General features: G+C 48.3%; 3 protein-coding genes across 9 annotated transcripts; 2 read left to right on the plus strand and 1 right to left on the minus strand.

The window, feature by feature from the left end:
* The first annotated feature begins 601 nt into the window (after window positions 1-601).
* Window positions 602-1,554, plus strand: APOF (apolipoprotein F). Its single transcript, XM_065888336.1, is given in 2 exon segments — window positions 602-1,418; window positions 1,421-1,554. Coding segments are annotated over 2 exon segments (942 nt in total). The 5' UTR covers window positions 602-610.
* Window positions 1,555-2,637: 1,083 nt separating this feature from the next.
* STAT2 (signal transducer and activator of transcription 2) lies at window positions 2,638-16,445 on the plus strand. Of its 7 annotated transcripts, XR_010656349.1 has the most exons (25): window positions 2,638-2,678; window positions 4,410-4,553; window positions 4,709-4,862; window positions 5,211-5,306; window positions 5,482-5,571; window positions 5,662-5,737; window positions 6,174-6,259; window positions 6,423-6,571; window positions 10,437-10,595; window positions 10,698-10,790; window positions 11,006-11,065; window positions 11,714-11,734; window positions 11,962-12,055; window positions 12,192-12,239; window positions 12,320-12,403; window positions 12,550-12,648; window positions 12,752-12,887; window positions 13,008-13,060; window positions 13,172-13,266; window positions 13,872-14,008; window positions 14,186-14,368; window positions 14,606-14,663; window positions 15,477-15,635; window positions 15,757-15,943; window positions 16,228-16,445. XR_010656349.1 is itself a non-coding variant. In XM_065887594.1 (24 exons), the coding sequence occupies exons 1-24, from the start codon at window positions 4,423-4,425 to the stop codon at window positions 16,368-16,370; spliced, it is 2,607 nt and encodes an 868-aa protein (XP_065743666.1). The 7 variants fall into 7 exon arrangements, 6 of the variants coding, with proteins under 6 accessions (XP_065743666.1, XP_065743667.1, XP_065743670.1 ...); XM_065887594.1 differs by lacking the exon at window positions 2,638-2,678 and having other exon boundaries at window positions 4,423-4,553; window positions 15,477-15,663; window positions 15,769-15,943; window positions 16,228-16,370; XM_065887595.1 differs by lacking the exon at window positions 2,638-2,678 and having other exon boundaries at window positions 4,423-4,553; window positions 5,223-5,306; window positions 15,477-15,663; window positions 15,769-15,943; window positions 16,228-16,370.
* Window positions 16,446-17,111: 666 nt separating this feature from the next.
* On the minus strand, window positions 17,112-19,675 carry IL23A (interleukin 23 subunit alpha). The gene is made up of 4 exons (XM_065887600.1): window positions 19,246-19,675; window positions 18,932-19,030; window positions 17,682-17,828; window positions 17,112-17,572 (listed from the first exon to the last, which is right to left on the minus strand). Exons 1-4 carry the CDS (start codon window positions 19,405-19,407, stop codon window positions 17,411-17,413), a joined length of 570 nt encoding a protein of 189 aa, XP_065743672.1. The 5' UTR covers window positions 19,408-19,675; the 3' UTR covers window positions 17,112-17,410.
* Window positions 19,676-22,681: the final 3,006 nt, after the last annotated feature.

Below are 22,681 nucleotides of genomic sequence, written 5' to 3' on the forward strand. Positions count from 1 at the left end.
TGCTAATTTAATTTTTTTTTTGCTAATTTAATTTTTAAACTGAAAAGAGAATCATAGACATCTAACCTCTTCTGATTCTGGGTTTCCCAGCTTCTATCATGAGCTAGAGTGTGAAAGTGACAGGGACCGGCAGGAAATGCCAAAGAACAGAGTTTTTAGGTATTGAGGTCCAGTGTGTGACAAGGGGACAAGGTTTGAGAAGCCAGTACAAATGGACAAATATTTGCAGAGATTACATCTCTTACTGATAATAGGGGAAAGCCAATATCTACTTTCTTCACCCGACAGAGGAGTAGGCAGAACAGGATCGAGGAGCTACCAAATCTATCAAAGCCGTCTTACTTCTTAATCACCAGACTTTGTGGTAATTTGGGGCTCCCTATTAAATGGGTGGAAATCAGGCAGAGGAAGACCTGAAGATGGAGAAGGCCAAGAGGGAACAACTGGGTTGCATTTCCTGTTTCTCAGTCCTGTAGCTAAAAAGAACAGAAGTTTGGAGGTGATAGATGAGGTTCTTCCTGAGTCCCGGGCTCCTTTTGGACCACAGTCCTGACGGAAACGGTTTGTATGTTTCTGGTTTCTCCCATCTCCAGTGCACTCTGCTCTGGACATGCGTGGTCTCAGACTCATCATGGTACCAGCTGAGCTACTTCTTTGCTGCTTCCTTCTGCACGCTGTGGATGCCATTTCATATGGAAACCAGACAAACGTCTTGGTGCACCTTCACTCATCCTTGGGATCCTGGCTACCTTCCTCAGCCCCATTGTCTTGCCGGGCCCTGCTCCCCAAATCCCTGCCTGGCTTCACCCACATGGCCCTTCTCCCCAAGTTCCTGGTAGGCCTGCCCCTGATGATTGCCTTGGAGAATGCTGGCTGTCAAGCTGATGTACGGGTCCTGCAGCTTCAGCTCTACCGCCAGGGGAGTGTAAAGGCGACACAGATCCTCATCAGACATCTTCAAGAGCTCGAGAAAAGCAGAAGCACAGGGACGGGAGTGTCAGTGGATGCCCTGGCCTCTGCTCTGCAGCTGTTGGCCAGGGAGCACCCAGACCCAGAGAGGGCCCGACGATCCCTCTCCATCAAGGACTGTGAGCAGGAGCGGGAGCAGAGTGTGCACAATGTCGTCCAGCTGTTGCCAGGAGTGGGAACCTTCTACAACCTGGGCACAGCATTGTATTATGCTGTTCAGAACTGCTCGGACAAGGCCAAGGAACGAGGCCAAGACGGGGTCATAGATCTGGGTTATGAACTTCTGATGGCCATGGCTGGATTGTCAGGGGGGCCCACGGGAGTAATGATCAGTACTGCACTTAAACCTATAGTGAAGTCTGGGGTTCAGCGGGTGATCCAGTATTATAATGAGAGAGAGGTGAACAGCCCTCCACCAGAGACCAGCAAGGAGGTCTTGGGGGGCACCTCAAATTGAGTCACCTGGAAGAAACAACTACCATGGGCCCTTTGGTATCAGTAGTAAGTTCAGTTCCTTACTGGCAGTGGACCTTACTCTATGACTATGGCTTAGATCCTAGGGATGGGAATACTACTGAGATATAAAAGAAGATGGTATGGAATTCCTTGGCTGTCCAGTGGTTAGGACTCCACTCTTTCACTGCCCAAGGGGCCAGGTTCAATCCCTGGTCGGGGAACTAAGAGCCCCGTAAGCTGCGTAGCAATCAATCAATCAATTATAAAAGAAGGTGGTGGGACTTCCCTGGCGGCCCAGTGGTTAAGAATCCACACTTCCACTGCAGGGGGTGCGGGTTTGATCCCTGGTGGGGAAACTAAGATCCTGCATGCCAGCGCAGTGCAGCCAAAAAAAAAAGTGGTAAACATGATGACTAGATCTAATATTCCGACAAGTTGTACGTGTGTGTTCAAAATCCAAATCTCTGATTTTTTTTTATCAAGGAGGAAGGCAGTACTGTAAAATGTAGAAATTTTAAAGTTTGTGGTTCGGAATCAGAGGATTTGGCTTTGAATCCAGGCTCCACTTGTTAGAGCTTCAGCGACCATTGACTAGTACCTTCTTTCTCCAAACTCAGTTTTTTAAATTTCTAAAGAATAATGATTTGCAATGGGTTTCGTGGAAATTAAAAACGGTACGGTGTCCTAATGCTTAGCACGGTACCAACAATAAATAGGCTTTTGTTGTTTTTGTTATTACTTAAGCCCTCCCCTTCCTGTCCCAATATGTCGAAATTCCGCCTCGCTTGTTAGCTCAGCGCCTCCAAGGTCCTGAGCCAGTCTCGGTTCCGCTGCGTAGGTGCTGGTTCTCGGAAATCAGCTGTTTCCGCCCTGAGCTCTTCTGTGCATTGGATTCCTCCCTCCGCAGATACGGGGCAGGGCTTACTTGAGCTTTCCTACCAATCGCTGCAGTTAGAGGTGCGGTTTCGGCTCCGCTTGTCCCGCCTCGCAGAGAAGGAGGAGTTGTGGTGGCGCCAATGAACTCACAGCCTGGAGAAGAGGTTGGCTGAATGGCAGCCAGTGACGGGGCGGCTCTATGGGAATAGCGAGCTCCGGGGTTCAGCTGCTTACTCAAGCCTGTGGCAAGGGGGCGGGTTCGAGAGGCGGGCGGAAACCGAGGGCAGCGCGGGAGGCCCTGGTGCCAGAGCTCTCTTTGGGGACCGGGAGCCTGGACCACAGCTACTGGAGGGAGCGGGGGCTGAGTCTCTAACCAGGTACCGGCCCAGAGAAGGTGCGTGGGGGTGTGGGTGGAGGCGCGAGTTTCTCTCTGAGAGGGCAGGCAGGCCCTGGGGGGTACGCCCCGCAGGGTTCAGACTCTGTCCCCAGGTTGAAACAGGAGCTGTCGCCTCCTTCATCCTCCTGTCCAACCTAGGTCCCCAACCGTAACGCACCCCGCCCTCCAGAAACGCCCCTGCAACTTCCAAGACCCGAAACCTGGCATTGTTGCATTGGTTCAGTGTCTTGGCCAACGCTTTTACCTTCCGGTCTGTTATTTTTGATTCTTACCAAAAAAAAGAAAGAAAAAAATAGAGTTCTTTTCAGAAAAGCTTATTGAGCACAAAATACGCGCCTAAAAGGGTGTTGGATAACTGGAGAAAAAAGGAGTTTACAGCCCTTAACCTGCGTGCTTGCAACCTATTTAAGAAGGCCAGGTTTTTTGGTTTTGTTTTTCGTATTTAAACCTCAGGGTTTACTTGCCGCTTTGCTTTATTAATACCAGCCAATTAGTTCCTTAGGAGCTGGGGCCTCGTCGTTTGTTTTTTAAAAGCAATACAAGTACATAGTGTAAAAAGTCAAGCACTACTAAAGGGTTAAAGTGAAAAGTAGGAGCCCCTGCCCAATTCTTTACTTCCCTAGTTCCTACTTCCCAGAGGTAGAAAGGCAGCTCATGATTATTTGTACTGGTGGAAAAGAATCTTTCCCACCCCAAGCATTTGATTTGTAATAAAATCATGTGACCTTTTTTTAAACCACAGACGTGGGTGTTAATTTTTTTTTGTTAGGTTCAGGCTGCAAGAAGTTTTGATTTCCTAAACAGACAGATGGCAGTGGGCGGGGAAAGGTAGGGAGAAGGACTCCACCCAGCCTGCTTGGTGGCAGGCAAGAACAAGTTTTGAGTGAATTTTCTCATGAACTTAATAATCCACATGAAGAATCAGATTGACAGAAGTCATAAAAGTGTCACAATCTTAGGGATTGAGTGACCCCTTACACAGTATTTAAATAACTTAAACATCTTCTAGAGAATGGAGCTCCTCCTTCCAACATGGAGAGCAGTTTATCTCCAAGGAGGTTCAGCCTCTGATAAAGCTTTGGGGCCAGCCGGGATAATGCTGAAATATATACTTAAGACTGAGACTTCCCTGGTGGTCTAGTGGTTAAGACTCCACGCTTCCACTGCAGTGGGTTCAATCCCTGGTGGGGGAACTAAAATCCTGCATGCCGTGTGGTGTGGCCAAAAATAAATAAATAATTTAAAACGCTTTTTTTAAATACTTAAGACTGACCTTTAAACGCTCCAGCATAAGTGAATACAAACACAAACAAATAAATTTAAAATAAATTCATTGGGGGAGATAGATGAAATGAGATTGCGGAAGTATCATACATGTTTGTTGAATGGGTACATGGATGATCCTTGTACTACTCACTCTACCTTGTTGTGTGTTTGAAAATTACCATTGAAACAAAAAGGCCTACATATTGGAGCTCTTAAATAGTACTCCCTGGAAGAATATATGCCAAACTGATAATATTGGTTACTTCCGGAGAGGAGGAAAAGGGACCGAGATTGGGAGTGGAGTCAATCTAGACTTTACTTTTTTTCTGTATTTTTTCTTACCTGAATAATTAAACATTTTTTAAAATTTGTAATGATAAACAATCACGAGACTGTGGATGGTTTAGTCCAGCAAAATTTCCAATTGGGAACATGCATCCTTTAGGCTCAGACCCCAAATGGCGCAGTGGGAGATGCTGCAGAATCTTGACAGCCCATTTCAGGATCAGCTGCACCAGCTCTATTCAAATAGCCTCCTGCCGGTGGACATTCGACAGAACTTGTCTGTCTGGATTGAAGATCAGAACTGGTGAGGCCTTCAGGAAGTTGGGGGGATGAGAAAAATGATTTCTTTCTTCTGAGCCCCCAGGATCCTGGAGACACCAAGGGCAGGAAGGGGTTGGAAGGCCTCAAGATGGTAGCAACCCTGCAGAGATACTAATCCTTGTCCTTCCTGGTCCCTAGGCAGGAAGCTGCACTGGGCAATGATGAGGCCAAGGCTAATATGCTGTTCTTCCACTTCTTGGACCAACTGAACTATGAGTGTAGCCGCTGCAGCCAGGACCCTGAGTGTTTGTTGCTACAGCACAACTTGCGAAAATTCTATCGGGACATTCAGGTACTTGGAGGAGCCAGGAATAACAAAGTAGGAATGGCAGCTGAGTGTAGAGGAGTACGTGTTAGGGTATGGAACATGGAACAGGACCTGGAGGTTCAAAGGACAGGGGAAGATCTGGGGAAAATGGGACACAGTCTGGACTTGGGAGATCACTGTCAGAGAGAAGGACATAGTCTAGATGACCTATTTGGAAAGAGGCTAGGGTTTGGGGGAGCAGTGGTGAAAAGGGGTAGGGCTTGGGACCCTGAAGAAGGGGAGAATACTGAGGTCACTGGTGGGGAGAGCCTGAGGTGGTAGTTCATTGATGGCAGTTAAGTTAAATCAATCCTTTCTCTTTTCCTACTGCAGGCCTTTCCCCAGGGTGCTACCCAATTGGCTGAGATGATCTTTAATCTCCTTCTGGAAGAAAAAAGAATTCTGACCCAGGCTCAGAGGGCTCAGTCGGTGAGAACAATTTGGTGGTGATGTTGAAAGCTCCTGGAGTAGAGAGGGATCCTGCAAAGGACTCAGCAAATTTACCTCAGAACAAGATCCCTCCACATCCTGTGGTTTCATTTCAGGCCTGGATTTCAGGGATGAAAGATCAGAGTTGAAATGTGCTCAGAGCCTCTTATTTCAGGAGCAAGGAGAACCAGCCCTTGCAGCACCTGGGGAGAGCCAGCAGCATGAGATTGAATCCCGGATCCTGGAATTAAAGGCTATGATGGAGGTTGGTAGATGTGGCAGAGCCAGGGTGGGCAGGACTCAGCCTGCCTCCTCTCACAGAAGCAGCCTCATCAGGGTCTCATCTCCTCTGCAGAAGCTGGTGAAATCCATCAGCCAACTGAAAGACCAGCAGGATGTCTTCTGCTTCCGATATAAGATCCAGACCTCAGGTAGAAAGCACATTGAGGGGTGGGAGAAAGATGCCTACTGGGAGGCCAAGGGTAGAATAGAGCAGAAGGGGAAAGCCCCAGTAAGCAATAATCACCTTCGGCTGCATCTTGCTGGTTACAGTCCTGCTGCCATTGCAAAGCTGGAGGTGCCAGGGTATGTTGTAGAGGTCAGGCTGGAGGTGTGGCTGAGGGACAGCTAGTGAATGTTGGAGGGGATGCTTGGGAAACTGCCTTAGCAGATTGAGTGGGCTTCTGGTTCTAGCAAGACCATTCAGAATTTGCATGAGGGCCCAGAGGTGCCTGTGCTTTGGTTGGTTCCCCTTCTTCTCCCTTCAGAACTCCCCACTCCTGACTCTGGCTGAGGTCTGGGCTGGGAAGGAGAGGGGGAGGAGCCCTAGGTCTGAGCATTTGTCTCACTCCTGCTCCTGCTGTCCAGCAAGGACACCCTCTTTGGACCCCCATCAGACCAGACAGCAGGACATTCTGCAGGAAACGCTCAATGAACTGGACAGAAGGAGAAAGGTGGGTGGCAGAAGACAGAGGGAGTGGGCAGCAGGGAACTGGGGAAAATGAGGCATCGGGAGCCCTGGCCTCCTAGCCTTGGCTTCTTTGTCTCTTCATCCCTGGTTGAATGGTGGAGGGTGATGGTGAGAGGCTCTGAGCACTCACTTTATGTCTTTCATAGGAGGTGCTAGATGCCGCCAAAACACTGCTAGGCCGATTAACTACCCTAATTGAGCTACTGCTGCCCAAGTTGGAGGAGTGGAAAGTTCAGCAGCAGCAAGCCTGCATTGGAGGTCCCCCGGATGGAGGGTTGGAGCAGTTGGAGAAGTGGTGAGAGGCACCTCCCCACCCTCGTGCTCACCTGGCCCTAGTCCTAACTCCCCCCTGTGCTTTGTAGGTTATAATGCTCTGTATATGACAAGAGATATTGCCCTCCTTAATCTCTGCTCCCCAGAATGATCCCAGCTCCCTTGTCTGACTGCAGCTATGCTCTGCTCTTCATTCTCACCACTCAGGGAGCCCAGAGCCCAATCTTTGCTTTGGGGAAAGTAATGAATGGATCCACAATCCGATATCTCCTTCCTGCTTAATCACCCGAGAAATATTGTTTTACCTTTTTTTTAGTGCAGTGAATATAATGCCAAAAAAAAAAAATTACCAGTTACCTTAATATCCAGATGTAGCTACTATAATATTATTAAACAAAAATTGAATCATACTGTTCATACTATTTTGAGACCTGTGGGTTTGTTTGTTTTTTTTAACTTAGCAGTATATCATATTTACCCGTGCCCATGATACTTTTATTTTTTGCATCTTTTGGCCATGCCACACAGCATATGGGATGTGGGATCATTCCCCAACTAGGGATCAAACCCGCACCCCCTACAGTGGAAGGGTGGAGTCTTAACCACTGGACCATCACGGAAGTCCCTACGCATGATACTTTTTTTTTTTTTCTTTTTTTGGCTGTATTGGGTCTTCGTTGCTGTGCGCGGGCTTTCTCTAGTTGCGGTGAGCGGAGGCTACTCTTCATTGCGGTGCACAGGCTTCTCATTGCGGTGGCTTCTCTTGTTGCGGAGCACGGGCTCTAGGCGCGCGGGCTTCAGTAGTTGTGGCACATGGGCTCAGTAGTTGTGGCTCCTGGGCTCTAGAACGCAGGCTCAGTAGTTGTGGCGCACAGGCTTGGTTGCTCCGCGACATGTGGGATCTTCCCGGACCAGGGCTTGAACCTGTGTCCCCTGCATTGGCAGGCGGATTCTTAACCACTGCGCCACCAGGGAAGCCCTAAACAAATTTCTTTATTTGTTTTCCAGTAAACTCCTTATTTTATATTAATTTTATTGTGATGTAGAAAAAAATAACTAATGTGTCCTTCAACATATTTGAAAAATACCTATTATTTAGATATTTCGTCATGAGAAAATTTATTATAATTTAAACTATTAAAAATATACCAATGGGGGGGCACCCGTGGAATGAACTGGGAGACTGGGATTGACATATATATACTATTGATACTATGTATAAAATAGATAACTGGGCTTCCCTGGTGGCGCAGTGGTTGAGAGTCCGCCTGCCGATGCAGGGGACGCGGGTTCGTGCCCCGGTCCGGGAAGATCCCACATGCCGCTGAGCGGCTGGGCCCATGAGCCATGGCTGCTGAGCCTGCGCGTCCGGAGCCTGTGCTCCGCAACGGGAGAGGCCACAACAGTGAGAGGCCCACATACCGCAAAAAAAAAAAAAAAAAAAAAAAAATAGATAACTAATGAGAACCTACTGTATAGAACAGGGAACTCTACTCAGTGCTCTGTGGTGACCTAAATGGAAAGGAAATCCAAAAAAGAGGGAATATATGTATACATGTAGTTGATTCACTTTGCTGTACAGCAGAAAGTAACACAAAATTGTAAAGCAACTATTCTCCAATAAAATTTAATATAAAAAAAAATATACCACTGTTCAGATAAATTGAAAACAATTATATAGGGCTTAGGGTACAGGATAAGTATTTACATTACAGTTGCACACGTATTCATCATTTTGTACAGGGGTTGGCAAATTATGGCCTGTGAGTGATTTCTTGCTATTTTAAACAGTGCTGCAGTAAATAACCTCATAGCTCCATCTTTATTTACATCTCCAATTATTTCTGTAATGTAAGTTATCAGAAGTGATATTCCTGGGTTAAAGTATATATTGGATTGGCCAAAAAGTTCGCTCGGTTAGTGAATGCATTGTTCGATAAAATTCTTGGTGAAAATGAAAAATGTGTTTTTTGTTTTTACTTAAAACTGAACTAACTTTTTGGCCAACCCAATACCTTTTCTTGGTGGTGGTGCTGTTACTGTGTTGTTCTTTTGTTTCATTGTTTTTAATACAAAGAGCTGTATTTCTTTTTCTGATTGTAAATATAAAATACACTAATTGGAAAAATTTCAGAAAACTTAAAAGAGAAAAATTACCCATGTGCATAATCTGATCATTCAGAGGTAACCACTGTTAATGCTTTTTTAAAAAAATTTTTTGATGTGGACCATTTTTAAACTCTTTATTGAATTTGTTACAATATTGTTTCTGTTTTATGTTTTGGTTTTTTGGCCGTGAGGCATGTGGGATCTTAGCTCCCCGACCAGGGATCGAACCCACACCCCCTGCATTGGAAGGTGAAGTCTTAACCATTGGACCACCAGGGAAGTCCCCTGTTAATGCTTTTGAATACATTTTTCCAGATTTTCCCTGTGCATATTCACAAATATACATCTATTTTAAACAGAGCTCAGATTATATCATATATATACTGTCTTGTAATTTTTATAATTTAATGTTTTTGAAAATTTTTTCTTGTTAAAAATTTGTGTCTATATCATTATTTTTAATGGTTGCATAGTATTCCATGATGTCAATATGCCATAATTTATATACCCAATACCAATTGTTTCTAATTTTTCTATTACAGAAAACAAAGCTATGAACTATGAACATCTGTGTTTGTCCATTTGTTTGTCTGATTATTTCCTTAGGATATATCTTAGAAATGGAATACTGCAAAATGTATATACATTTTTTGAAGCTTTTTATTTTTTATAGATTTTTTGGCCACACCACGCAGCATGTGGGATCTTAGTTCCCCGACTAGGGATTGAACCCGCGCCCCTTGCATTGGAAGTGTGGAGTCTTAACCACTGGACCACCAGGGGAGTACCCTGAAGCTTTTTAAAAAAATAGTTCCAAACTGCTATCCCAATCTGTTTGTTCTTATGTAGTGGATAATTGTTTTCCTGTTACCATATTGCCTATTATTATTATTTCTTATTATATAGACAGTAAAACACATACAACTTCATCCCTTACTAGTTTTATGACCTTGAGCAAGTCACTTTAATCTTTCTGTGCCTTAGCTTTACCATCTGTAAAATAGGGATAATAATAGTACCTACCTCATAGGGTTGTTGTAAGAATTAACCCTATGCATGCACTTAGAATAAAAAGTACATATCAGGGGGGCTTCCCTGGTGGCGCAGTGGTTGGGAGTCCGCCTGCCGATGCAGAGGACGCGGGTTCGTGCCCCGGTCTGGGAGGATCCCACATGCCGCGGAGCGGCTAGGCCCGTGAGCCATGGCTGCTGAGCCTGCACGTCCAGAGCCTGTGCTCCGCAACGGGAGAGGCCACGGCAGTGAGAGGCCCGCGTAACACAAAAAAAAAAAAGTACATATCAGGGCTTCCCTGGTGGCGCAGTGGTTGAGCGTCCGCCTGCCGCCTGCCGATGCAGGGGACACGGGTTCGTGCCCCGGTCTGGGAGGATCCCACATGCCGCGGAGCGGCTGGGCCCGTGAGCCATGGCCGCTGAGCCTGTGCATCCGGAGCCTGTGCTCTGCAACGGGAGAGGCCACAACAGTGAGAGGCCTGGGTATCGCAAAAAAAAAAAAAAAAAAAAAAAGTACATATCAAGCATCATGTGAAAGTTAGCTCTATTATGTTAATAAATCTTTTATCAATTTTACATGTGAAAGCGGCTTTGATATTCATTCCTTAGGTTATGAACAAAGTTGAAAAATCTTTCACATGCTTCCTGGATTCTTTTTTGTCCCAATCAGTTTCTGACTTTCCACATAGTTAAAGGGGAGCTCTTGGAGCCTGTTTGGGGATTCCAGGAAACTGATGGATTCTTTCTCCCTTGGATTCTGTCACCCAGGTTCACAGCTGGAGCAAAGATGTTGTTTCATCTGCGGCAGCTGCTGAAGGAGCTAAAGGGATTGAGTCACATGGTCACCTATAAGGGGGACCCTCTGATCGAAGGGGTGGATCTGCGGAAGGCCCAGGTCACAGAGCTGCTACTTCGCCTGCTCCACAGGTCTAGGCCAGGGAGGGACCTCGAGGGAGGCCAGAGGGAAGGGACAAGGGGAGCCATTCTTACAGATACTGACCTCTATATATTCTCTCCACATCTCCCCAGAGCCTTTGTAGTAGAAACCCAGCCCTGCATGCCCCAAACTCCCCATCGACCCCTCATCCTCAAGACTGGGAGCAAGTTCACCGTCCGAACAAGGTTGGCATTTCAGAACTCATTCTTACTTCCTTTTACCAGCCCTGGCACTGATGCTTTCTGGTTTTACAAATCTTCCCACTCTTGGCTGTTTCTTCTGTCTTTTCCCCTCAATCTCTTTACCTCTTCTAATCTCTTCCCTTGTTTTTTTCAAACATCTGGTCTATCCAGGAGATTGAAGTTGACCACTTTCCCCCATCTCCCTCCCTCCCTTGCAGGCTGCTGGTGAGACTCCAGGAAGGCAGTGAGTCACTGACTGCAGAAGTCTCCATTGACAGGTAAGTTGGGGCAGGTGAAGGGTGGGACCAAGGGGTGGCCAGGAAGTGGGGTGGTGGGGTGGAGGAGGCACCTACTCTTTACAACAGGGCCCTGGGGCTGTGTTCTTTTCCCTTCCATCCCTACCTCATAGAAATAGCTCATCTCTTTTGTTGAGTGCTTACTATGTGACATGTAGCTTGTCAAGTACCCAATTTAAAGTTGTCACAGGGGGCTTCCCTGGTGGTGCAGTGGTTGAGAGTCCGCCTGCCAATGCAGGGGACACGGGTTCGTGCCCCGGTCCGAGAAGTTCCCACATGCCATGGAGCGGCTGGGCCCGTGAGCCGTGGCCGCTGAGCCTGCACGTCCGGAGCCTGTGCTCTGCAACGGGAGAGGCCCCAACAGTGAGAGGCCCGCGTACTGCAAAAAAAAATAATAATAATAAAAATAAATAAATAAAATAAAATTGTCACAGGAACCCCATGAGTTAGGTATTATCAATGCACTATTCAAATGAGGAAACAAGTTCAGATAATTTATGTCTCTAGTGCAAGGCCCCATAGCTGGTGAGCTGCAGATTTGGGTTTGAACCCGGGTCTGTCTGATTCCACAGACCAAATTCCTAACTTCTACACTATTTTGCTTCCCAGTGATTTTTTTTTTCTTTACAGAAATCCTCCTGAATCACAAGGGTATGTGCCTGACAAGGACACTGCAAACTTTTGTGCACTGCATGACCTGTACCATCACATGTGGCAGCCCTGATGGGGACACAAACAAGGAGGAGGTTGATGTGGGTGGTGTATGGACAGGGAGAAGGGGAGGTCTGAAATGAAGTGGAACTTTTGTTATTTTCCTGCTGAGTTTTTAGAATAACTCTGCTCCTGACCTGCATATATCTTCTTCCTCCTTGGAATAGCTTCCGGAAGTTCAACATTCTGACCTCAAACCAGAAAACTTTGACTCCTGAGAAAGGGCAGAGTCAGGGCTTAATTTGGGACTTCGGCTACCTGGTAAGAAAGGTTGTATTCCAATCGAACAAGCTGGAGGAAGTTCCCAGGCCTTGGGAAGTCCTGAGGGCAAAGCAGGGGTTCCAGGGACCCTGGGGTCCTTGCTCTGGTATTCTCTCTCCCTCCCCTCAATTCACAGACACTGATGGAGCAGCGTTCAGGTAGTTCAGGAAAGGGCAGCAATAAGGTGAGGCCTGGACAGGGGGTTGGGGGGCAGGAGGAGCTTAACAAAAGGCACACTGATCACTTTGTCTTCTGCTGTCCCAGGGGCTGCTAGCCGTGACAGAGGAACTGCACATTATCAGCTTCACAGTCAGATACACCTACCAGGGTCTGAAGCAGGAACTGAAAGTGAGTGAAAACGGAGTGCGTTTGGGGAAAGACCTAAGGAGGGGTTAAGCAGAAGCCTCTCAGGGTGGAATATTGTCTGGCCCTTACCAGATGTCTACAGCTGGAAACATCACATCCCTCTTCTGTGATTTCTGTCTCCTCCCCAGACAGACACTCTTCCTGTGGTGATTATTTCTAACATGAACCAACTCTCAATCGCCTGGGCCTCGGTTCTCTGGTTCAATCTGCTCAGCTCAGACCCCCAGGTAGGTGGTGGGGGCCAACAGGTGAAGGGTGGCAAGGAGGGGTGTGGAAGTTTGGTGTGAGGGCACTACTTCTGAGCCACCCGGTCCCTTCCTACCTCTGCAGAATCAGCAGTTCTTCTCCAGCCCCGCCAAGGCCCCCTGGGACTTGCTGGGCCCTGCTCTCAGTTGGCAGTTCTCCTCCTACGTTGGCCGAGGCCTCAACTCAGACCAGCTTGGCATGCTGCGGGACAAGCTGTTTGGTACAGACCTTCTTTTCTCTCAGCATTTCCCCAGCCTCTGTCTGCCCGCACCCTCCATCCTTTCTGTCCCAGGACCCTTGGCCCTGCCTTCTGTCATCTGAACTGTCTGTCTGCCCACAGGGCAGAACTCCAAGACTGAGGGTGCCTTGTTGTCCTGGGTCAATTTCATTAAGGTAACTCTCTGCGTCCTGTGCAGCTAGACCTTGGCCCCCGTCCAATTACTAGTCCTTCCCCACACCCAGGGCAGTTCCACATCTCTTCCTGCCTTTCCATTCCTCCTTCAGCGAGAGAGCCCCCCTGGCAAGCTACCATTCTGGACATGGCTCGACAAAATTCTGGACCTGGTACATGACCACCTGAAGGATCTCTGGAACGATGGGTAAGGCCTTGGTCAGCCTCCCTTTCTTCCCTGCTGCCTTTCTCTGCTTGAGAGTGGACTCTGTGCGCTCTCACGTGGCAAATAGGGGGAAAGAGCAGAACCCGGTGCCAGGTCATACCCCCTCACGTTTGCAGTAATAGTCTCCTAGCCCGTATTTGTCTAGCATCCACTGTGTTCCAGAGCCTGCGGGGTGCTTTTTATGAATTCTCTCACGTAATCCTTATAACCTTGCTGGGCGATGGGTGTTGCCACCCTCAAGGGAGGAAATGAGAGCTCAGAGAGGTTAAAGGACTTACACCAGGGGCAGAGTTGAGATTCAAACCGAGGCCTGTCTGACCTCACGCCTATGCTCTTTCCACCACACTGCCTGCCCATTTGTGTAGCACTTTGCCTTTTACAAGGTGCTTTTCATCTGTGTGACCTCACCGCAGCTTCACACCTCTTCCAACCCTGGGAGGTGGATATTGTCAGTAAAGTGAAATGACTTGGCCAACATGGAACAGTTTGTAACAAGGTGGCAGAGCCAGGGCCCAGACCTGGCAGTCTGTCCCTCTACAAGGGGAGCAGGAGGCAGGAGGGCCTCACAGCTGCTCTCTGTGCTGCAGACACATCATGGGCTTTGTAAGCCGGAGCCAGGAGCGCCGGCTGCTGAAGAAGACCATCTCTGGCACCTTTCTGCTGCGCTTCAGTGAAACATTGGAAGGGGGCATTACCTGCTCCTGGGTGGAACACCAAGATGACGGTCAGCTGCCCTGCCCTCCTGTTTCCACAGCCTCTCTTGCTGCCCCTCTGCCTGCCCTTGGCTTCCCTGGCTCTGTCCTGAATCCCTCGGCAGATTTGTGGTTGGGCAGCCAGGGTGGGGAGCTCCCAGGCCCAGCCTCTTCCCTCAAGCCTGCCTGTTCCTGCATCCACTCTCCAGATAAGGTGCTCATCTACTCTGTGCAGCCCTTCACCAAGGAGGTGCTGCAGTCACTCCCGCTGGCCAAAATCATCAGCCAGTACCAGCTGCTCACTGAAGAGAACATACCTGAGAACCCACTGTGCTTCCTCTACCCACGAATCCCCCGGGATGAGGCTTTTGGGTGCTACTCCCAGGAGAAAGGTGAGAAGCATTGATAACACTTCACTGGTAGAGTGCAAGGATCCACAGGCATCCACAAATCTAACTCTTTCCTTTCAGCGTGGGAAAACTGATATCCAAAGAAGTTAAGGGCTTTGTCTGTGGGACACTGCTAGTTAGTAGGGAGACATGACTGTCAGGACCACCTGCACTAGGGGACCCTGGGGCTATGTGTCCAATCTCCTGACCTCCCCTGCCTCCTGTGTCTGTCCCCCATAGTTAATCTCCAGGAACGGAAGAAATACCTGAAACATAAGCTCATTGTGGTCTCTAACAGGTGAGATGTGAACTCTTTGCCCATCTTCCCTAACTCTTTTTGGCTGATATAGTGACCCAAACCTGCCCAATGCCGGTCTCTCCAGCCTTCTTTCCTACTGACCCACACTCCCCAGCCTTCTAGGTTTGTTTCCTGCTCTTTTAGTCTCTCTCCTCTCTGTTTTCCTGCTGCCATCCTTAGGTTGTCTCCACAGGGGTTCCCTGATAATAATAGTCATAATCATTGATGTTAATGGACATCTACTTAATGCCAAGCATGGTACTAGATTTTTTTAGAACATTTTAAAAATTTAATCCTTATGAGAACCCATTTGAGCCAGTAATGAATGATAACAGCCACATTTACTGAAAGTTTATTATGTTCCAGGCACTGGGCTAAATGCTTTGTGTTCATTTTCTCATTTATTGAATCCTCATAATTGTCCTATGAGGCAGAAGATACTGTCATTAGTGTTTTCAGCCGAGGAACCTGAGGTTTAGCGTGGTGAAGTGGCATGCCTAAGATACATGGCTAATCAATGATCCAGGTCTGTCAAATTCCAAAGCCGTGCTTTTAACCATCTTACTGCCTCTCAAGTATTATGAGGTATTGTTGTTCCCTTTTTACAGATGATAAATCTGAGGCTCAGAGAGGTTAGGTCACTTTGCCTAAGGTCACCCAACTAGTAAATGATAGGATTTAAACCTCTGGTTAACCTTAAGCCCTCTGCTCTGTTGCCTTTTAGACTAGAGAGATAGCCTCTGCTTTCTCTACCATTCCCCACTTTACCTAAACGACTGATCCCTGCTCCTTTGTCTGTATTGGGGTATCCAGACAGGTGGATGAGCTGCAACAACTGCCGGAGCTTAAGCTGGAGCCAGAACTGGAGTCATTCGAGCTGGATCTGGGGCTGGCACCAGGGCCAGAGCCAGGGCCGGGCCTGGACTTAGAGCCACTGCTGGAGGCAGGGCTGGATTTGGGGCCAGCACTGGAGTCCACTCTGGAGCCCACTCTGGAGCCCGTGATGGAGTCTACTCTGGAGCCCGTGCTGGAGTCCACTCTGGAGCCTGTGCTGGAGTCCACTCTGGAGCCTGTGCTGGAGTCCACTCTGGAGCCCACACTGGAGTCCACTCTGGAGCCCGTGCTGGAGCCCACACTAGGCGAGGTGTCACAGAGAGTCCCAGAGCCAGACCTGGGACCAGGACTGAAGCTGGAGCCTATTCCAGAGCCTCTTTCACAGCTACTGCCAGAGCCGGATTTGCCCCATGATCTGAGACACTTGAACACTGAGAACATGGAAAGTAAGTGATGAGATGGGGCTAGGGAAGAGGGGACACATTCCCTTTCCCAACTCCCCTCCCTCACCCACTACAGAAAAAGACAGTTCTGAGCTCCTCATTGGAGAAAGGCTTATATCCCTGTGATTCCTTTTATTAGGAAATACACACACGCCTCCCCCGCCCCACCTAAGTGACCCCCTCAGGCCCTGTCTAGGCCTCTGCTGACATCCTCTCTCACTTTCCCTGCTGCTTTGGGAACTCCTTGCCTAAGATCAGGGCCTGACTTCTTTCTCTGGACTATCTAGTCTTCAGAAACAGCATGAAGATTGAAGAAATCATGCCAAATGGTGACCCACTGTTGGCTGGCCAGAACACCGTGGATGAAGCTTACGTCTTCCCTCGCAGCCATTTCTACACAGATGGGCCCTTGATTCCCTCTGACTACTAGAAACTACATTTTCTCTGTTCTTTCCATATATTTTGCCCCTCCTACCTCTCACATCATGATGTTGCTCTCCAAGGATGGGAAATCAGGCATGTGCTCCTTCTAAACTGGGTTAACCGTGGGATTTGGAGTGAGAGGTAGAAGCATAATACGGGTAAGGAACAGTCACCAATGAATCAGAACAGATGTTACCCATAGCTCCAGCTAGGAGCCTGGAGGCTGCCTGCTGTGCTGGGAGGTATAGGAATTTGAGAGCAGGCTAGAACAGTTAGGAGGTACTTGGAGGGCTCAGGGCAGTGACTTCTTTCCAATATGGAAGGCTTTCAACATTTTAGTAGCTGATAAGACTAACCTGGTGCCTACTTCATCTTCCTGGAGTGCCCTTTCTGCTCAAAACAGCTCTGACTTCTGATCCTGCAGTGATTCAGAACTCCTGTCTTTGGCCAAATACACTCTCGGCCAGGAAAGCAGGGAAGGAAGCCCTGGGTCAGGGAGCAAGAGAGGGCCACACTTAGGACCCCCACTTCTTAATCACAGTCCCTTGTAATCTCATTCAGCTTGCTTAGCCATGTAGGGATTAAGGCCAAAAGGATCACGGTTACTCTATATACCAAGGGGTCATGAGGAAAGATCCCTCTCCACCATAGCCCTGCAGAGTAGAAGGATGCATTTTGTAGTCCTTTGGCCCTGTTTTTCCGTTCTGTTTCTTTTTACTAACAAGCCTAGAAATTAGACTTAGATATCCACATAAATAAGTCTTTATTGAAAAAAGTGCATAATTCAGTATAAATATAATAAATAATCCTCCTCCCCAAACTGCTGCCACGACGATAAATAATCCCAAAATTTCCCTTCCCGTGTAATAAATATCCAACCTGTTCTAGGTCAGCATCATAAGTCAGTTTTGGTAATTTTTCAACAGAGCAAGTCCTGTTAAAATGAATGGACTGATTAACTTGTTGGCTCACACGTGTCTAGGCTGATAAATTCATCTTAGCATTGCTGAGCCGTGGAGGTCTGGGTGCCATCCTTAAGCTGCTGGCTTAGGGGCTCAGAGTTGCTGCTCCATGGGCAAAGACCCTGGCAGCTACAGCCACAAAGGCCTGGAGGCTGCGAAGGATCTTGAGGCGGAGAAGGAGGCGCTGCCATGGCTGGCTGGGACTGGGGCTTGGAGTCTGCTCAGTCTCCCAGTGGTGACCCTCGGTCTGAAAGGACACAGGACACAATCAGAGAGGACTGTAGATCCTTCACTCCCCCGCCAGGCCCTGTCTCTGACACCTGCAAGCCCCACTTCTCCAGGCCCCTAGTTCATACCTGCAAGAGTTCCCTGAGGCCCAGTAGGGAGGCATGAAGCTGGCCCACAGGGCCATCGGGGAGTAGAGAAGGCTCCCCTGTGAAAATATCTGAGCCCAGCAGCTTCTCGTAAAAAACCAAGCCTTGGTGGATCCTTTGCAAGCAGGACTGGGGAGAAAAGAAAGCAGTGAAAGAAAACAGATACAGGGACTTCCCTGGTGGTCCAGTGGTTAAGACTCCGTGCTTCCACTGTAGGGGGCATGGGTTTGATCCCGGGTTGGGGAACTAAGATCCCGCATGCCACTCAGCGCAGCCAAAAAGAACACCAAAAACAAAAAAAGGGAGAGGAAGAAAGAAAAAGAAAAAAGGAAGGAAGGAAAGAGAGAAAGGAGGGGAAAGCAAAGAGTGAGAAGGAAGGAAGGAAAGAAAAGAGAAAGGAAAGGAAAAGAAAAAGAAAAGGCAGATACCTTCTAATTAGTCCACCAAAGACCCATCTGATATTTGCCATTCTTAGAAACGGCTGTGATATGAATGTTTGTGTCCCCAGAAAATTCATATTTTGATATCCTGATCCCCGTGTGACTGTATTAGGAAGTGGGACCCTTGGGAGGTTATTAGGTCATGAGGATGGAGCCCTCAAGAATGGGATTATTGCTCTTATAAAGGAGACCCACAGAACTCCCTAATCACTTCCACAATGTGAGGAGACAAGAAGTCTGCAACCTGAAGAGGGCCCTCACTCAACCATGCTGGCACCTTAATCTCGGACTTCCAGCCTCCAGAACTGTGAGAAATAAATGTCTGTTGTGGGCTTCCTTGGTGGCACAGTGGTTAAGAATCTGCCTGCCAATAGCAGGGGACACGGGTTCAAGCCCTGGTCCAGGAAGATCCCACGTGCCGTGGAGCAGCTAAGCCCGTGTGCCACGACTACTGAAGCCCACGTGCCTAGAGCCCATACTCCGCAGCAAGAGAAGCCACTGCAATAGAGCCCTCACACTGCAACGAAGAGTAGCCCCCGCTCACCGCAACTAGAGAAAGCCCACACGCAGCCACAAAGACCCAACGCAGCCAAAAATAAATTAAAAATTTAAAAATAAATTTATTTTTTAAAATAAAAAATAAATGTCTGTTGTTTATAAACCACTGAGTCTATGGTTTGTTGTTATAGCAGGCTGAATGGACAAGGACAGATACAACTTTTACTAATTCACCATGGTGTCCAGCTCTGTCCCCAGTCCCCTCTTCCTTGCAGCCCAGCCTCATCTTAGTACCTGACTGTTGACCCTGAGTCCTTGTGGATCACAGCCATCCTCACACTGTATATGGGGGACAGGATTTGTAGTCTCATCATCATCTTCTCTTGGTAGATCCTGGAATGGAGGAGGGGTGGGAAGAGTAAAGAAGTACTTTCAAACCCCACCTGGTTCCTCAGGCTGTGACTCTCCCTGGAACCCCACTCCCCTGTCCTCTCTTACCCTCTGATGGCTTTCAACCCTCCAGCTTCCACCCTAGGCCACAGAGTCTTCCACTGCAGCCTAGGAGGGCTTGGATAGGCTCCTGTTTGGTCCCAGAGGCTGCCACTCACCACATGTCCCATTGGTTGATGTGCACTCCAGGCCAGCATGCAGAGCTGCTGTGAGAGCTGCTGGCCCCGAACCCAAGCAGGGCTTCTGCCCTCAGGCGCAGCCCGGCCCCGAGCAATCCAGGGCAGCAGCAGCAGCAGCAGCACAGCTCTGCTCCCCAGCATCTCGTTGCCTGCTTCTCAGATCTGGCTGGCTCTGTGCCTTGCAGTCCCTGTGGAATCTCTGTCCACTTCCCCTTGCTCTGAGCCTGATTCTCTTTGTCCTGTGCGTCTCTGGTTTGGTTCCCTCTGTCGTTCACCAAGTTTCTGAGCTGCTTTCTGTAGATTTTCTCCCCTTGTCTCTGAGTCTCTTTTTAAGCTCCCTGCATTGTAAGACCCGCCCTTTATACTAGCAGGTGACTCACAGCAGGTGGGATTCCCCTCCCTGCATCATCTCCCTCCGTGGGGAGCCCAGGTAAGTAGCCTCAGTTCCAGGGGAAATGAGTCGTGTGGTTGCCGTGACTGGAGGCCTGGGATGGGACTTAACGTGTAATGCTCTCCAGGAATCCAAGAGGCTGTAGAAGGGGGTGGAGTGGGAGTAACGAATATTTAAATGAATCTAGTCTCAAGTTCCTTCCTGCTTAACCTTTCCCTCATCTTTTTGCCTCTCTAAGCTATATCTTCCCTCCCTTCAAACCTAATTTCCTCACCCCTGCCTGCCTGAGTAAAAATCAAAACAGAAGCATTCATTTATCTCCCAATAGGATGGCAAGCTCAGTTTGGAATGAAGTTTGGTTCCCACCTGATGCCCTCAATCTAAGAATAAGGGGGCTTCTTAGTCTCTGTTGAGAACGGTTATTTTCACTGGGAGACAATGGACATGAAGGCACTTTGTGAACTGGGAAACCACATAAGCTCGGTATAAGGTATTATTGCTCCCTCACTTCAGGCCTCACTCTGGAGGCTAGGAGGGCTGTTGGAAGGAAAGAGCTGTTGCTAAGAACCATCTGATTCCTCAACCTTAGTGGCCTAAGTTTCTTGGGCTCTGTGGGATTCAGGTGATTTGGGGGTGGGGGACACCAGTGTAAGCAAGGGCTAGAAATCCAACTGAGATATTCCAGCACCCAGCCCTTCACCGTGGCTAGGAAGTCCAGGGTTCTGGGTAGTTGAAGGTACACAGTGTCAGTGACCCTGGCTGGTCCTTCAGCCTGTTGCATCCATGGGTAAAATCCGCTGACACTGATTTCATCACCATCCCTGATGCAACATTCAGTGAAACAGCTAAGACTGTGAAGTTGGGCGTGGGAGTGGAAGGTGGTCCAAATCTGGGACTGCCCCAACCCCAGTGGAGGGTCCCAGGACAATCTGGACGTCAGAATGAGGCCATGGATGACCACACAGATGGCTCCCAAAGGCTTCCCAAGAGGTTGACCCTTTCTCTCTGAGAAACACCCTCGATAGAGGTCTCCCTTCTCATAGGACTATTCAAAACTGCCCAATGAAACCTCTGATTCGAATATGACTCTGCGGTAAATCCACCCTTTGGATAAAACATTTGCAGCATCAGAGAGGTTACCTCAGTTTGAGTGAGAAATGGTTTGCCTCTCGTTACACTGGTGAATACAAATGAAATAAGGAAATTGGGGGTGGGGGTGGGGGTAGGGGAGCTCACCTCACTTTTGTATAATGTCTCCCATGCTTGTCCCGCCTCTGGTTCCCATTCTGGGAGCCCTTTAGGATAGGAGATGGAAAGTGAAAAGCAGGAGGAGGAAGTGGAACGCTGGGGGATGGGATGAGAGGGACAAGGGTGAGTTGGAGGCATGGGGCTTTGTTTCACTTCCTGGTGCTTCGGGAGTTGGGTAGGAAGCAAGGTTGGTGGGGCGATTGTGGGACTGTTGTGTGACAGGAACTACTTCCAGGACTAGGTCTGACCTGGAGCTGCAAGGAGACCTTGACGTCAGCAGGACCTCAACCGTTAATGCAAATTATACTGACAAGCAGGCCTTTCCAGTTGGATGCCCAGACGCCAAATCCAGTTGAAGTTTCCCGAGGTGGTTAGTAATGATGGCTTATATCCAACTCTCACTTTACGCCAAGTACTTAGTTTAAGCACTTTTCATATATTAACCCATTTAATTCTCACAACAACACAATTAGATAGGTACTATCGTTATCACCATATTACAGATGAGGAAACTGAGGTGCAGAGATAAGTAATTTGCCTAAGATCACTATTAAGTGGCCAGAATTACAGTGCAGACTCCAGATCCCGCATTCTCAGTCATTCCATTATATTGGACACTGAGGCAACACTAAGCATCTTAATAAAGTAGCTCATTTAGCCCAGGTATCTCTGGCATCTCAGGCCCTTTAATTCTCACTGTTGAGCCTTTCTTAGAGACCTCAATATGGAAATTTCTCAAGGGTAGGTACTGTGCCTGTCTCTCAGCACCCATCTTTTTACAGGATTTTAAATCCAGGGACCTCTGAAGTCAGATCAGTTTGAGAGACCCTCTGAGTTAAGGTGTTTTTCTCTCCATCAATGACCTCTGACAAGTCTAGAACCCCTCTGAGTCCTGGAAAACTAAATTCTTGGGTTCTTTTATGAAGGTCTATTTACCAGTCTTTATTGAGAGAGAGAAATGCTTTAAAACTGTATCCTCTATGAGGAATTCCTTCCACCAGAGGCCCTCTATGTGGCCTTTAGAAACTGAGCTAAAATACCCCACAGACATCTAACAACCTGGATCTATTCCAAAGCAGTTCAAGCTCAGAGTTGGACCCCAAGAATCCCTAAGTGCTGACGCTAAATCTGTAAGAGTTTGGGGAAAGCAAATGTCTCAATTTGCTATGCCCTGTCCCTCTGAGGAATAATGTCCAGCTCCACGAGCTAGGGGAATTTGATAGCTGAGGAGTCCTGTTCCCTGGAAATATTACCGGCGCCTCTGGGGAGGGAACAATCACAGATGGGAGTTTCAGACGGTTGCCTTTAGAATCATAGAAGATACAGCTACTTGGGCCGTGTTAGGAGGCTCCCTCCCGCTTCCTTTTTTCTCTCCCATGCCTGGAAATGATAGGAAATGCCAGCGAGTTTCGGGGGTAACAGGGTCGGAGGTGGCGGAGTGCTCACAAGAGAACCACGGGAAGAGGGGGTGGACTGGGCCATACTGGGAATACCCAGCAATCGATTCCCAATGCTTTGCCTTGGGCGCCCCTTATTCTAGTTTCTAAAGCTATAGGGAGCATGAAAGTTCGATCTGCAAGCCTGGGGCTCTCTAATTTTGTTTAAAGAAGGCTTAAAAGAGAAGAGGTTACTTTCTAACGCAGCAAACAGGGACAAGGTCTGACTACGTGTGTCCCTACCCGCGCCCCGTAGCTCTTGCTTTTGCTCAGCTCCCGTGTCACACGTCTTCTCGCGGGGCCGGCTGTACCTGGCTCCTTCCGATTGGCTGAGGTGAGC

This window comes from Phocoena phocoena, chromosome 11 (assembly GCF_963924675.1).
Source record: "Phocoena phocoena chromosome 11, mPhoPho1.1, whole genome shotgun sequence".
Taxonomy (NCBI): Eukaryota; Metazoa; Chordata; class Mammalia; order Artiodactyla; family Phocoenidae; genus Phocoena; species Phocoena phocoena.